The following is a 12,657-nucleotide window of genomic DNA, read 5'->3' as shown; positions in this document are numbered from 1 at the left end:
ACTGCTTATTTTGTGAAAACTATGGTATTGACATTTGTATTTTACAAACTCATCCTACAAAAAAAGTACAGTTGGGTAACTTTGTGAAGAAGGGTGGTTGGTGATGTCTATATTTTATCCTGGAAGTGTATTTCTACAAGTTTTACTGTAGTGTTCATTGGGAGCTAAATAATGTTAAAGTTACTACTTAAAAATGCTCAAACCAAGAGTCTTATGAAAACATTTTATTTTCGCATATCAATATTTCTGTCTTTTTGCAGCCTGCCACAGGAGTGTATTTCTTAGCTCCTGTGCAGTTTTCATCAATAATATATTTTTACCAACCTGCCTTCTGACCAGAGATGATTTGTGGTTGTTGATAAGAGATATAGCTCATTCAAGAGTTTTAAAAAATGTTGAGATTGGGGTGGAGGAGAAAATAAAGGAAAGCTTAGAGTAAGAATGATGTACAAAATGAATGTCACATGGTCGTATTATAGTCGTATAGGAAGATTTATCAGATCTACAGATGATACAAAATTGGGAAGCACAGATCATAGGAAAGATTAAAATGCAGATCTAGAAACAAGAAGTTGATGTTTAATCACAAAATCCTGCATTGATGTTCAAAAATCAGTATCATTCAAGTAGTAAGTAGGGTCTTCGGTACCTACAGAAAAATTTTGAGTTTGGATGGTCGGAGCTTTATATAAGTTAACAGTGTGCTGCTGTCGCTGCTTCAAAAGCTAATGCGAATTTAGGCCATGGCAGGGAACACAGAACCCCCACTGTGTGCCGCACTGCCCATTCATTATGTATTTGTATCTGCCTCATTCTTAAAATTACCTAATATATGAGGCTCGTACACATTTAATACGGCAAAAAAAATTAATTTAAAAATATATAAGAAAAATAAAGTTAAGAAAGTAAGGCTGGCATGAAATAAACATGAAAGAAAATGAATACTATGGAATCGCATGCACATCCTGGAGGTGAACCACAAATTAGACTCTGAGGCTGAGGAAGTGAAAAAACCACCATCAGTAACCGAGACCCAGAGTGTCTGTAAGTAACAAGCAATCCATTGCTGGCAAAAGCCCACCTCCTCCTGAGACGGAGTCCATAGAGAGAGTTGCTCCTTCAAGGCGTCATGAAGAGGAAAGAGCAGAATACAGTTCGTATCATACTCAGAAATACCCTTAAATAGTACTACGCAGAGCACGGGGGAGGGTTTTCTTTTTAAAATAAGATTCTTCAATAGAGGCCAGTGATATTTCACCACAGAGCAATTCAGAAAAAGCCTTGCTCCAGGGGGGCCGCTGGATCCACTCCAGGTATACAGGTCTCTGAAGGCTGGGTTCGTTCCAAGGAAAGATTTCCTAGTGGGGCCGCTCAGTGTCGTCCCAGGACTCGTACCAATCTGCAAGCTGTGTGTTACTGGTCCAGGAAGAGATACATACAGAAATGGAGATTAAGCATTTAGAAACTATTATACAAGACAGTGCTGTGACAGCTTTATTATATTTTACACAATATTAGTCCACAGTAGATTGGAAATTTTAAAAAAAAATGAAAAAACCAAAAGGTCCTTCACTACAGATAATTTTGAAAGTATTGTTTAGAGTATCTAATAATGGATGAACAGCATATCCTTCGGGAAACCTCTGTAATTTTTTTTTCTCAGCTGAGTTTTTAAAAGGTATTGAGGATCAGGGTCTTCAGTTATATGCCCTAAAATTACTTGGCTTGTTGCCTACTTCTGAGCCCATGAAATGAGCCCCGTGCAGAATCCTGTGTGTTATCCATCCCTTGAACTCTGCACTGGGAGCTGAGGACAAGGCCACCACACCTCCACTCAGAGGTGAGATTAAGGAGCACCTGCACATGACCACAGGGGCTGCAAGCCTCCCCAGAAGATGACTTGGGGTTTGTTCCATGGCCTTCTAGCGATTTTAGCCTGGAAAAGTTTTACATCAGATGCAACTAAACCCCCACCTCAGCCATTAAAAGTAATCTCAGCATTTATAGTGCATCTGACCTTGAGCAGCACAGTTTGCTGATGTAAGCTCCAGGCTCTAGGAGTGGCAAACACTAACCCAAGTGCATGAGTTAGGTGATGCACTCGTGTTACAAACCATAAAGCTAGGAAGTTAGACACTAGCGGTTTTCCAACAAACATAGTGGCTTTATAATAATTGTTCTTCAGACTTTCTTTCTAGAAATGATAAAATATTAGGGTAATTCCCAACAATAATGATAATGATAACTAGCCTTAACTGGACACTTAACTATGTACAGCCACATTCTAGTTATGTGTATGCATTAACTCTCACAGTGACCCTATAAGGAGGTGCCACTATTTCCTACTTTTCCACTCATGAGAAAATGGAGGCTCAGAGAGCTTAATTAACTTGTCCAAAGTCACTCAGCTAGTACATAGCAAAGCTGGGGCTCTGCTGTAGGCATCCTGACTCCAAAGCCTTTACCCACTGAACTCCTCTACCTCCCTGTGTGTAAAGATAAGAAGAATCTCCATTGGAGGTGCTTATTTTCCTAGAGCAAGAGAACCTAGAGAGCAAGAGAACAGCATGTAGCTCATCTAAAAATGTTATCAAATAATTAAAAATGTTAAAATAGAGATATACTAGAACATATCCCTTGTTTTACCTCTACTGGAAATTTTTATTGGATGCATTTGGGGTATTGAATCATACTTCAGGCATCCCAAAAGAAAGATTGATAAACTGGGGGATTTCCAGAGGTGAGTTAGCAAGTGGGTAAGAGCTCTGAAAACCATGTGCCATGAGGAATGTTTGAAGGACCTGGGTATGCTTAACCTGCACGAGGGAAATTTAAGGATGCACATGACAGCACCGCATCAGCTCAAAATTCTGTTAGAGAAGAAGAGTTGGACTGGTTCTGTGTGGGTCAGAAGGGCAAACTAGGACAGGCAAGTAGGCGTTCTGACAAGCTGGCTTTGGCTTTGCACTGAGCTCTGTCCAGTAGAAGAGCGTTTGAGGAGAATCACCAGTGTTGGTTGAGAGCACACCAAGAGTTCTGCTCCATTATCCCATGTAACTGCTGCAACACTCCAGTCAGGAGGCATCCACATTCATTTAACACACCAAGACACTGAAGCTTGAAAAGGTTAAGGAAACAGTATGTGAACCCACATCCATGGTCCTCAGCAGAGCCAGACGAGACGTTCTTCCACAGAGCTGTCCAGCGGGTAATAGCCTCCTTTTGATAACGGAGTTTAAGCAGAGACTGGCCAATGTCAAGGATGATGTCAGATGAACTTTCACTGAGAAGGAGGCTGTCCTAGAGGGTTTCTTGGATCCCCCCCAATTCTAATATTTAATTCCTCAAATAATCAGATTTCTAAGAAAATGTACCTCACTTTTTTAGACTTTACAACATTGAAGTTACATTGCTAGTAGAGCTTACATTGGTTTCTCCCTGCTTTTATTTTAATTCACCTTAATTCTTAAAAAGAAAGGAGGAGAGAAAGAGCAGTATTTTGATACTGAGTAGATAAGTCAGCATCACTACATTTCATAATTCTACAATTAGTGATTGTTCATCTAAAATAGGTTTAATGAGCATCTTTGTGACTTGCACGGTAATAGGTGCAAGGGGAAAATGGCGCACAGGACCCAGAGGTTCCTCCCATTGAAACTGAGAGTCTGAAATTAGTGAACTATAACTATAAATTAAAACTAAGGTGAAAAATCAGGGTTGTCTGAAAATATTCCATTTACCTCAGTGCTTCTCAAAATTTTCTACACCAACCGTCAAGTATCCCTAACAGCCAAGAAGAAGAAATGCCTTGGCCTCCTGGAAGGTGTAGGGTGACACCTTGAAGGAGGTCTCTATGCGCAAGAAGTGTTTTTGACATGGTGTTTTTTCCTAACAAGTCACACCAATGTTGCATTTGTGCAACATAGTATAGTCTGTGGTTTAATATAAAAATAGTGTTTTAAATTACCATAACCACTGACACTAAAATTGAAACTCCAAGATGATTTGCATACCCACTAGAACGTTACTTTATATCTCCAGGAATACGTACATCCCAGTTTAATAAGCCAAGGCTTATAGCAATACTTTATGTTTAAAGTTTTCTTCCCATTGAGAAAGACATTTTCAAGGAAAACTTATGGATGTCGGAAGCAAAGGTATTCATACTTGTTAAGTCTTACGGGAGATTTTACTTACTTTTCTTTCCTCTAATAGTAATTTCTCCTCCAGATGGTAAGTAGAGTGAAATATAGAAAATTACATAAGTTGGTGAAACAGGATCAGAAACAAAATTACTTGACAGAGTAAGATCTCATTATTTTTCGTATTTGAGAATGATCTGCAGTTGTAAAGGTCAGCAGAAGTGTTGCACACACATGCTGAGATTTCCTTATTGGCTAGCATGGGTAGCTCAAATGAAGGTGGGCCTCGCGTTTATGACATCTGTGTAGGTTTTGAACTTAAAATGATGATTCTAAGTACAGTTATTTCACAAGCATACTTGGTAGCCTCTTTTTAAATTGATATTGCTTGTTTTAGGGAAAACGTGGATGCACAGAAATTTATGAATATAATTTTTTTTGTTTAGGAGAGAAGCCATATGAATGCCCAAACTGCAAGAAACGTTTTTCCCATTCTGGTTCCTATAGCTCACACATAAGCAGTAAGAAATGCATCAGCTTGATGCCCGTGAATGGGCGACCGAGAACAGGACTCAAGACGTCTCAGTGTTCCTCACCATCTCTTTCGGCATCACCAGGCAGTCCCACACGGCCACAGATACGGCAGAAGATAGAGAATAAACCCCTTCAAGAACAACTTTCTGTAAACCAAATTAAAACTGAACCTGTGGATTATGAATTCAAGCCCATAGTGGTTGCTTCAGGAATCAACTGTTCAACCCCTTTACAAAACGGGGTTTTTAGTGGTGGTGGCCCATTACAGGCAACCAGTTCTCCTCAGGGTGTGGTGCAAGCTGTTGTTCTGCCAACAGTTGGTTTGGTGTCTCCCATAAGTATCAATTTAAGTGATATTCAGAATGTACTTAAAGTGGCAGTAGACGGTAATGTAATACGGCAAGTTTTGGAGAATAATCAAGCCAATCTTGCATCCAAAGAACAAGAAACAATCAGTGCTTCATCCATACAGCAAAGTGGCCATTCTGTTATTTCAGCCATCAGTCTTCCTTTGGTTGATCAAGATGGAACAACCAAAATTATCATTAACTACAGTCTTGAGCAGCCTAGCCAACTTCAAGTTGTTCCTCAAAATTTAAAAAAAGAAAATCCAGTCCCCACAAACAGTTGCAAAAGTGAAAAGTTACCAGAAGATCTTACTGTTAAGTCTGAGAAGGACAAAAGCTTTGAAGGAGGAGTGAGTGACAGCACTTGCCTTCTGTGTGACGACTGTCCCGGAGACATCGATGCCCTTCCAGAGCTGAAGCACTATGGCCTCGAGCAGTCTGCGCAGCCTCCTCCGCTCCCCGCGCCCGACGCCGAGAAGGCCGAGTCCTCTGTTCCCTCGGGTTCTGGAGATGGCAGTTTGTCTCCCAGTCAGCCACCTTTAAAGAACCTCTTGTCCCTTCTAAAAGCATATTATGCTTTGAATGCACAACCAAGTGCAGAAGAGCTCTCGAAAATTGCTGATTCAGTAAACCTGCCGCTGGATGTAGTAAAAAAGTGGTTTGAAAAGATGCAAGCTGGACAGATTTCAGTGCAGTCTTCTGAACCGTCTTCTCCTGAACCAAGCAAAGGAAACATCCCTGCACAGAACGGTGATCAGCCTCAGTCGACAAGTGCAAATGAATCCCAGGACAGCACAACAAACCTCCAGAGTCCGCTGAAGATAACTGACTCTCCCATTCTCCCAGTGGGATTGGCCGCCAATGGTTCCAGAAGCCGCACGTCATCCCCGTCACCTCTAAACCTTTCCTCGTGCAGAAGTACACAGGGCTACTTGTACACAGCGGAAGGTGTGCAAGAAGAGCCTCAAGTAGAACCCCTGGATCTTTCACTACCAAAGCAACAGGGAGAATTACTGGAAAGGTCAACTATCACTAGTGTTTACCAGAACAGTGTTTATTCTGTCCAGGAAGAACCCTTGAACTTGTCTTGTGCAAAAAAGGAGCCACAAAAGGACAGTTGTGTTACAGACTCAGAACCAGTTGTAAATGTAATCCCACCAAGTGCCAACCCCATAAATATTGCTATTCCTACAGTCACTGCCCAGTTACCCACAATCGTGGCCATTGCTGACCAGAACAGTGTTCCGTGCTTGCGAGCACTAGCTGCCAATAAGCAGACTATTCTGATTCCCCAGGTGGCTTACACATACTCGACTACAGTCAGCCCTGCAGTCCAGGAGCCACCCTTGAAAGTGATCCAGCCAAATGGAAATCAGGTAAAAAAAAAAAAAGGCTCCCATCTTAGATCTGTTTGGTAAAATGCTCGTTTGACTTATTTCAATGAATTTTTTCTAATAAGAATCAGTCACTATAGAGCCAAACAGGTACATATTGTCATTTTTGAAAGGAAATAGCTGAATGTTTGCTTTAACTTTTGTGACATCATGTATCCAGTTGGTTACTAATCCAAGGTATGGTCATCAGCTAAAGGTTAAAGTGTTATTCTGCCATGAAAAGTGATCAGTCTCAGCTAAGGACTTGACTCTTTGAAGCTAGAAAGAGAAGAGAAAAGAAAAATTGGAATATTCACTAATTAGATTTCTGTTTTTACACTTATATTCCCAATATTAGTATTGGTTTCTGCCTTGATTACGGTTATTAATAAATGGAAACATGTCTCCATTCACAGACACTTTGCACCAGGCCAACTTAGCTGTCACTTTTTGTGTTAACATCTCTGTTTATAAAAGGCTTTAATTAAACAAACAAGAATTAGGTATACAAAGAACTCCTCTAGTGAATATACTGATCATTTTATGAGCTGTAAGCTGAGCAGTGTTCAGTCATAATTAATATATATGAGGAAATATGGTTATGAATCTGTATATTCATTTTCCTCTTTCACTTTCCCCCAAAATCCATGATAGCTTTGGATGGAGCCATTTTGTGTGACCGTTGTGTGTCTCCTTGTCCAGCCTTTTCCTGTGTCACTAACCTTGATGTCTCCCCATTGTTTACATCAATTTCTGATTGAATCAAATGAATACTAGAGATGAATTTGATCTTTTATTCAAATATTTGCTATAAATAGGTGCAGTTAAAATAATTACAATATCCTGTTCAAAATACATTGCTGCTTTTTTTCCCCTTAAATATTGCTACCAATTGGGTTTCCTATAATTGTGATAACTCTTGAAGGGGATTTTCACATGACCAGTGAATTCATCTAGAATTTTAGTATATAGAACCCTTTGCACACCTGTGAATAATAAAAGGGAACCACTGACATTCCACTCAATCATATGACTGGATCAAATAGCAATGAAAGTGGAGTCTGGCTACTTTAGCTCCCATTGGCAGCTCACAAATGACCCAGACAAGTGGCCGTCCCTATTCTGCCTTACAAAGCCAGAAGAAATGTGAAAAACCTTTGAACTGTGAGAAAATTTGTGGAGTTGGAGGCAGTAGAGTGGAAGACGTTAGAAAAGACATGAGAGTCTTAGGGGATGCAGTTTCCTACAGGCCCCTGCAGGATGCTCCTGCCTCCACGAGAGCCTCCTGCCCGGTCTCCCTGAGGCAGCCAGACGTGCTTTTATTCCGCTGAAATTCTAAAGATTCATTTTGACTAGCAAGTGCTCTTGTTTAAAATTATAGACCCTCCTGTGTTGTTGTCCATCTTGCTCCTCAGAAAAGTGATAGAGCAAACCTCTTTTTTCAAGGAGACCACACAGGTTAGTTTGTTGAACTCTGAAGTTCTGGAAGATACATTTAAAGGCCACCTTTAAAAAATAGAATCTTAATTTGTGCTTAGTGAAACCCAGAATGAAAAAATCAAGGTAAATGTTGCAGGTAGAAATTAGTGATTATTTTAAAAACTCATAAGTTAAAACTTTCTGCAAATTTCTCATAAAGCAATGATTCACATGGAGCTAAATAAATCTGGTTACTACACAATTTACATACTTTCTCTTTGGTGTCCTTTCTTGTCAGTGCCAATGGACGATATGTTTTGTTACAGTTGTGACTGTCTCACCCCATCCTCACTTCTGTCTGTATCAGCTCTGCCTATCATGCAGCCTTGCTTGGAGCCCATGTGCCTGCTTGGGTCAAGTTGTTGAAAGTATAAGTCAAAGTAGTTCTTTAACCCATACTTTTATTTATGTCTCTTGTTTATCTTTTAATTTTATACTACATTTTCTCACTCCTTTTTTTCCCTTCAGGATGAAAGGCAAGACACTAGCTCAGAAGGAGTATCAAATGTAGAGGATCAGAATGACTCTGATTCCACACCACCCAAAAAGAAAATGCGGAAGACAGAAAATGGAATGTATGCCTGTGATTTGTGTGATAAGATATTCCAAAAGAGCAGCTCATTACTGAGACATAAATATGAACACACAGGTATGTCAATGAACCTGATGGTTTTTGAAAATGAATTAGAAGGTTTTTCCACAACCTGAAGTGAGGATTTTATTTGCTTCATGCCACCATTTTATTGCATAGTTGTGTTCTTATTTTGCAGGTAAAAGACCTCACGAGTGTGGAATCTGTAAAAAGGCATTTAAACACAAACATCATTTGATTGAACACATGCGATTACATTCTGGAGAAAAGCCCTATCAATGTGACAAATGTGGAAAGCGTTTCTCACACTCTGGGTCTTATTCTCAACACATGAATCATCGCTACTCCTATTGCAAGAGAGAAGCAGAAGAGCGCGACGGCGCGGAGCAGGAAGAGGCAGGACCGGAAGTCCTGACGAGCGAGCATGTTGGCGCTAGGGCCTCTCCCTCCCAGGTCGACTCGGATGAGAGAGAGAGTTTGACGAGGGAAGAAGATGAAGACAGTGAAAAGGAGGAAGAGGAGGAGGAGGATAAAGAGACGGAAGAACTGCAGGAAGAAAAAGAATGTGAAAAACCACAAGGGGAGGAGGAAGAGGAGGAGGAGGAGATGGAGGAAGAGGAGGCGGAAGAGGCGGAGAACGACGGGGAAGGAGCAAAGACTGAAGGTCTGACGCCGGAGCACGGCGCTGCCAAGCCTGCGAGCGGCCTGGACCACAAAGTCAGCGAGGATAGCGAGCAGGCGTCCGAAGAAAAAACAAATGAAGCCTAATTGTTTTTCTAGAAGGAAAATAAATTCTAATTGGGAATGAAGTTTGTTCTATATTATACATGCTTTTCATGGAAACACAGTAACCTGTATACTGTGATTTCTGTTCACTACTGTGTAAAGTAAAAATTTAAAAAAATATAAAATACAAAAAAAACAAAACCACACAAAAAAAAAATCCGGGTGTGCCTGAACCTCAGACCTAGTAATTTTTCATGCATTTTTCAAAGTTAGGAACAAGTTTGTAACATGAAGCAGATTAGAAAACTTTGTGACTCAGAAAGCAAAGATTTAACAGGTTAAAGGAAACTGGTTAATTAGGTAAGCATCTGGCATTGTTTCATTTTATCAGTATTAATTATCACTTTTATGTTGGTTTATTCTTAAGCTGTACAATTGGGAGAAATTTTATAATTTTTTATTGGTAAACATATGCTAAATCCGCTTCAGTATTTTATTATGTTTTTTAAAATGTGAGAACTTCTGCACTACAAAATTCCCTTCACCGAGAAGTATAATGCAGTTCCAAACCGTGCTAACTACCTTTTATAAATTCAATCTAGAAGGTAGTAATTTCTGATCTTTAGACGTCATAGTAGAGCGTGTTATCATTTAAAGTGTATTGTTAGCCTTAAGAAAGCAGCCGATAGAAGAACTGAAGTTTCTTACTCATGTGGTTAAAAATGATGTTCAAAAGGTGTCGAGTTCTGACACAGGGACTAGCAGTGTTAATACTGGCAAGGACAGCGGAGTCATGAGAATCAGTGTTTGTAATGTGTTTGAGTATGTGGTAATAAACATGAAGGATATGATATGAAGCTTTGTATCTCCTTTGGCCTTAAGCAAGACCTGTGTGCTCTAAGTGCCATTTAGCAGTATTTTCCAGGCTCTAGCCCGCCTTCGTTCAGTGTGTGGCCTACAATAACTAGCATTTGTTGATTTGTTTGTTCTATCAAAATTCCAAAATAAAACTTAAAACCACTGACTCTGTCAGAGAAACCGAAACACTGGGACATTTCATCCTCTAATTCCTCAGTATTCGTTTTGTGTTAATTGACTTTCAGAATTTCTCTACAGCAATGAAAGGGAAATTTTCTAATCTGCTTTATCCATGTACTTGCATTTCAGACATGGACATGCCATTGTTATTTGGCTCATAACTGTTTCCAAATGTTAGTTATTATGGACCCAGTTTATTAACAACATTAGCTGATTTTTACCTATCAGTATTATTTTATTTCTTTTAGTTTATAGATCTGTGCAACATTTTTGTACTGTATGTCTTCAAACCTGGCAGTATTAATACCCTTCTTACTGACATATGTACTTTTAGTTTTAGAAAACTTTTATATTTATGTGTCTTATTTTTATATTTCTTTATTTATTACACAGTGTAGTGTATAATACTGTAGTTTGTATTAATACAATAATATATTTTAGTATGAAAATTTGGAAAGTTGATAAGATTTAAAGTAGAGATGCAATTGGTTCTCTTGCATTGAGATTTGATTTAACAGTGTTATGTTAACATTTATACTTGCCTTGGACTGTAGAACAGAATTTAAATGGGAATGTATTAGTTTTACAACTACAATCAAGTCATTTTACCTTTACCCAGTTTTTAATATAAAACTCTTAAATTTTGGACTTCACTGTGTGACTAATAGCATGATGCTCTGCAGTTTTATTAAGAGATTAGCTAACCATAAACCTCTCATTTCCTTAGTAAGCCAAATTAGGATAACCTTATATAAACAGTGTTGGGAACAACGTTTAACATTTTGTGCCAATTTGTTCCTGTATTCATGTATGTAAGTTACAAATCTGACTCTTCATTTTTAAGTTCCTTGTTACACCATGGTCATTTTCTAGTTTTTTACCAGACTCCCCCATCTCACAATAAAATGCATCAACAAGCCTGACCTGCTGTCATTCTTTTAATCATTATCAGGATTTTCTTTGGAAAACTTTCTGTGAAATGGGATAGTACACTGTCATCCTACACTTCATTTAGCTTGGGCTGAGTTTGGGTAACAAACTAAACGTTTTAAACATTTACCACTAAATTATGGATTTTCTTGTGGCTAAATGTTTCTGGGAAGGTCAGAGTTGACAACTACAGGCCTCCTCAGAGGTCTCCCCCTCTTCCTGAAACCCTTAACCCTCCACCCTTGACCCCATGACTTCTCATCCTCCCTCTGGGTCACTTCAGGGAAGCCTGGGTTTAGATGCCTGTCCTCTGCGTTCCCACAGCTCCTGGTGCCCTTCTTATCCCAGCTGTTATCCCCTCCCCACTGGGAGCAGGGACCTTGTCTGCCAAAGCCACTGTCACGTCCCCAGTGCCTAGCAGAGTGCCTAGCAGAGTGCCTAGCACTAGTAGATGCAACCGTTTTTTTTTTAATGAAAATATTACTTGCACGTTAACGGAGCTCAGCTATGTTTTTATTACTCTTTTGCTTCTAATGCCAGAATATATATGTTAAGTGATTCCAGCAATTTAATAATTTTCTAATTTGGATCCTATTAAACACTAGGCATAATAGAGAAATAGTCAATTATACCTTCTTTTTCTGTTACCTTACTGTTCTGATTTAAGAGTTGATTGCTAAGTGTCTTTCTGGCACTTAACCTCATGATGCCTGTGGGTATGACTGCGTCCAATAGGAGTGATAGGACCAATCCTAGTAGACACTGTTTATTTTAGGACTCCCTTATCTTTCTAGGGCCTCATGTTCCTGGGTGCTTGTTAACATCATGTCACTTCATAGCAGTTACTGAGAACAGCTATCCTGTAGACCAACTTACTGTATAGGGCTAGGAAATAAGAATAAATAACCCTGCCTTAGGAAACATTCATACTGTCATCAGTGTAATAGGAAGCTCAAAGAAGGCAGTGTTTGATACACATGGATAAATGACTAATAAAGGAATCTAGGCATTCTCGGGGAAGTTTTGAAAAGGAAAACACGTGAACCTTTTCCAGTATTCCCTCAAGTCACACAGCAGCAGTGCCGTATGTTATGTACTGGTGCCATTCACGGGTGCTTCACTGCTTTTATCAAAACTAATTTTCACGAAAGCCTTCAAAAACATGAAGACCACGTCCTGGGAACACATACACGTTAAGTAGCAGAATAAGTATTTGAACACAGGCCTACCTGATGCCAAGATCCATACTCTTAACTAGCCTATATCACATCTCATGGAAGAGTAGCTTACACTGTCTACATTTAAACTCAAGTCCAGCCTTAAAGAATCTGAGTAGAAAATGTGAGTAAGACTAATATATATTTCATAATATGGCGAAAAAGAAAAGGAAAGGCATGGGATTTTTCAGATATGTGTGCAAACTTAAAATTAGCCTTGAGAACATGAAATTGTAAACTTGGAACAGATCTTTTAAGATCAATGGGAGGATATATTAG

General features: G+C 39.4%; 1 protein-coding gene across 19 annotated transcripts in view; it reads left to right on the top strand.

The window, feature by feature from the left end:
- The window catches only part of ZEB1 (zinc finger E-box binding homeobox 1), a 180,567-nt gene extending 169,413 nt beyond the window's left edge, over window positions 1–11,154 (top strand). For all 19 annotated transcript variants that reach the window (XM_070601320.1, XM_070601321.1, XM_070601326.1 and 16 more), the window contains 3 exons: window positions 4,589–6,399; window positions 8,344–8,524; window positions 8,646–11,154. In XM_070601320.1, coding sequence (XP_070457421.1) covers window positions 4,589–6,399; window positions 8,344–8,524; window positions 8,646–9,235 — 2,582 coding nt within the window. In that variant the 3' untranslated portion in view covers window positions 9,236–11,154. The remainder of the gene's footprint in view (window positions 1–4,588; window positions 6,400–8,343; window positions 8,525–8,645) is intronic.
- The last annotated feature ends 1,503 nt before the right edge of the window (window positions 11,155–12,657 follow it).

The sequence above is a fragment of the Equus przewalskii genome, chromosome 30 (genome assembly GCF_037783145.1).
Source record: "Equus przewalskii isolate Varuska chromosome 30, EquPr2, whole genome shotgun sequence".
NCBI lineage: Eukaryota > Metazoa > Chordata > Mammalia > Perissodactyla > Equidae > Equus > Equus przewalskii.
Note: the sequence above shows the minus strand (reverse complement) of the source record. Positions and strands in the feature narration are given on the sequence as shown.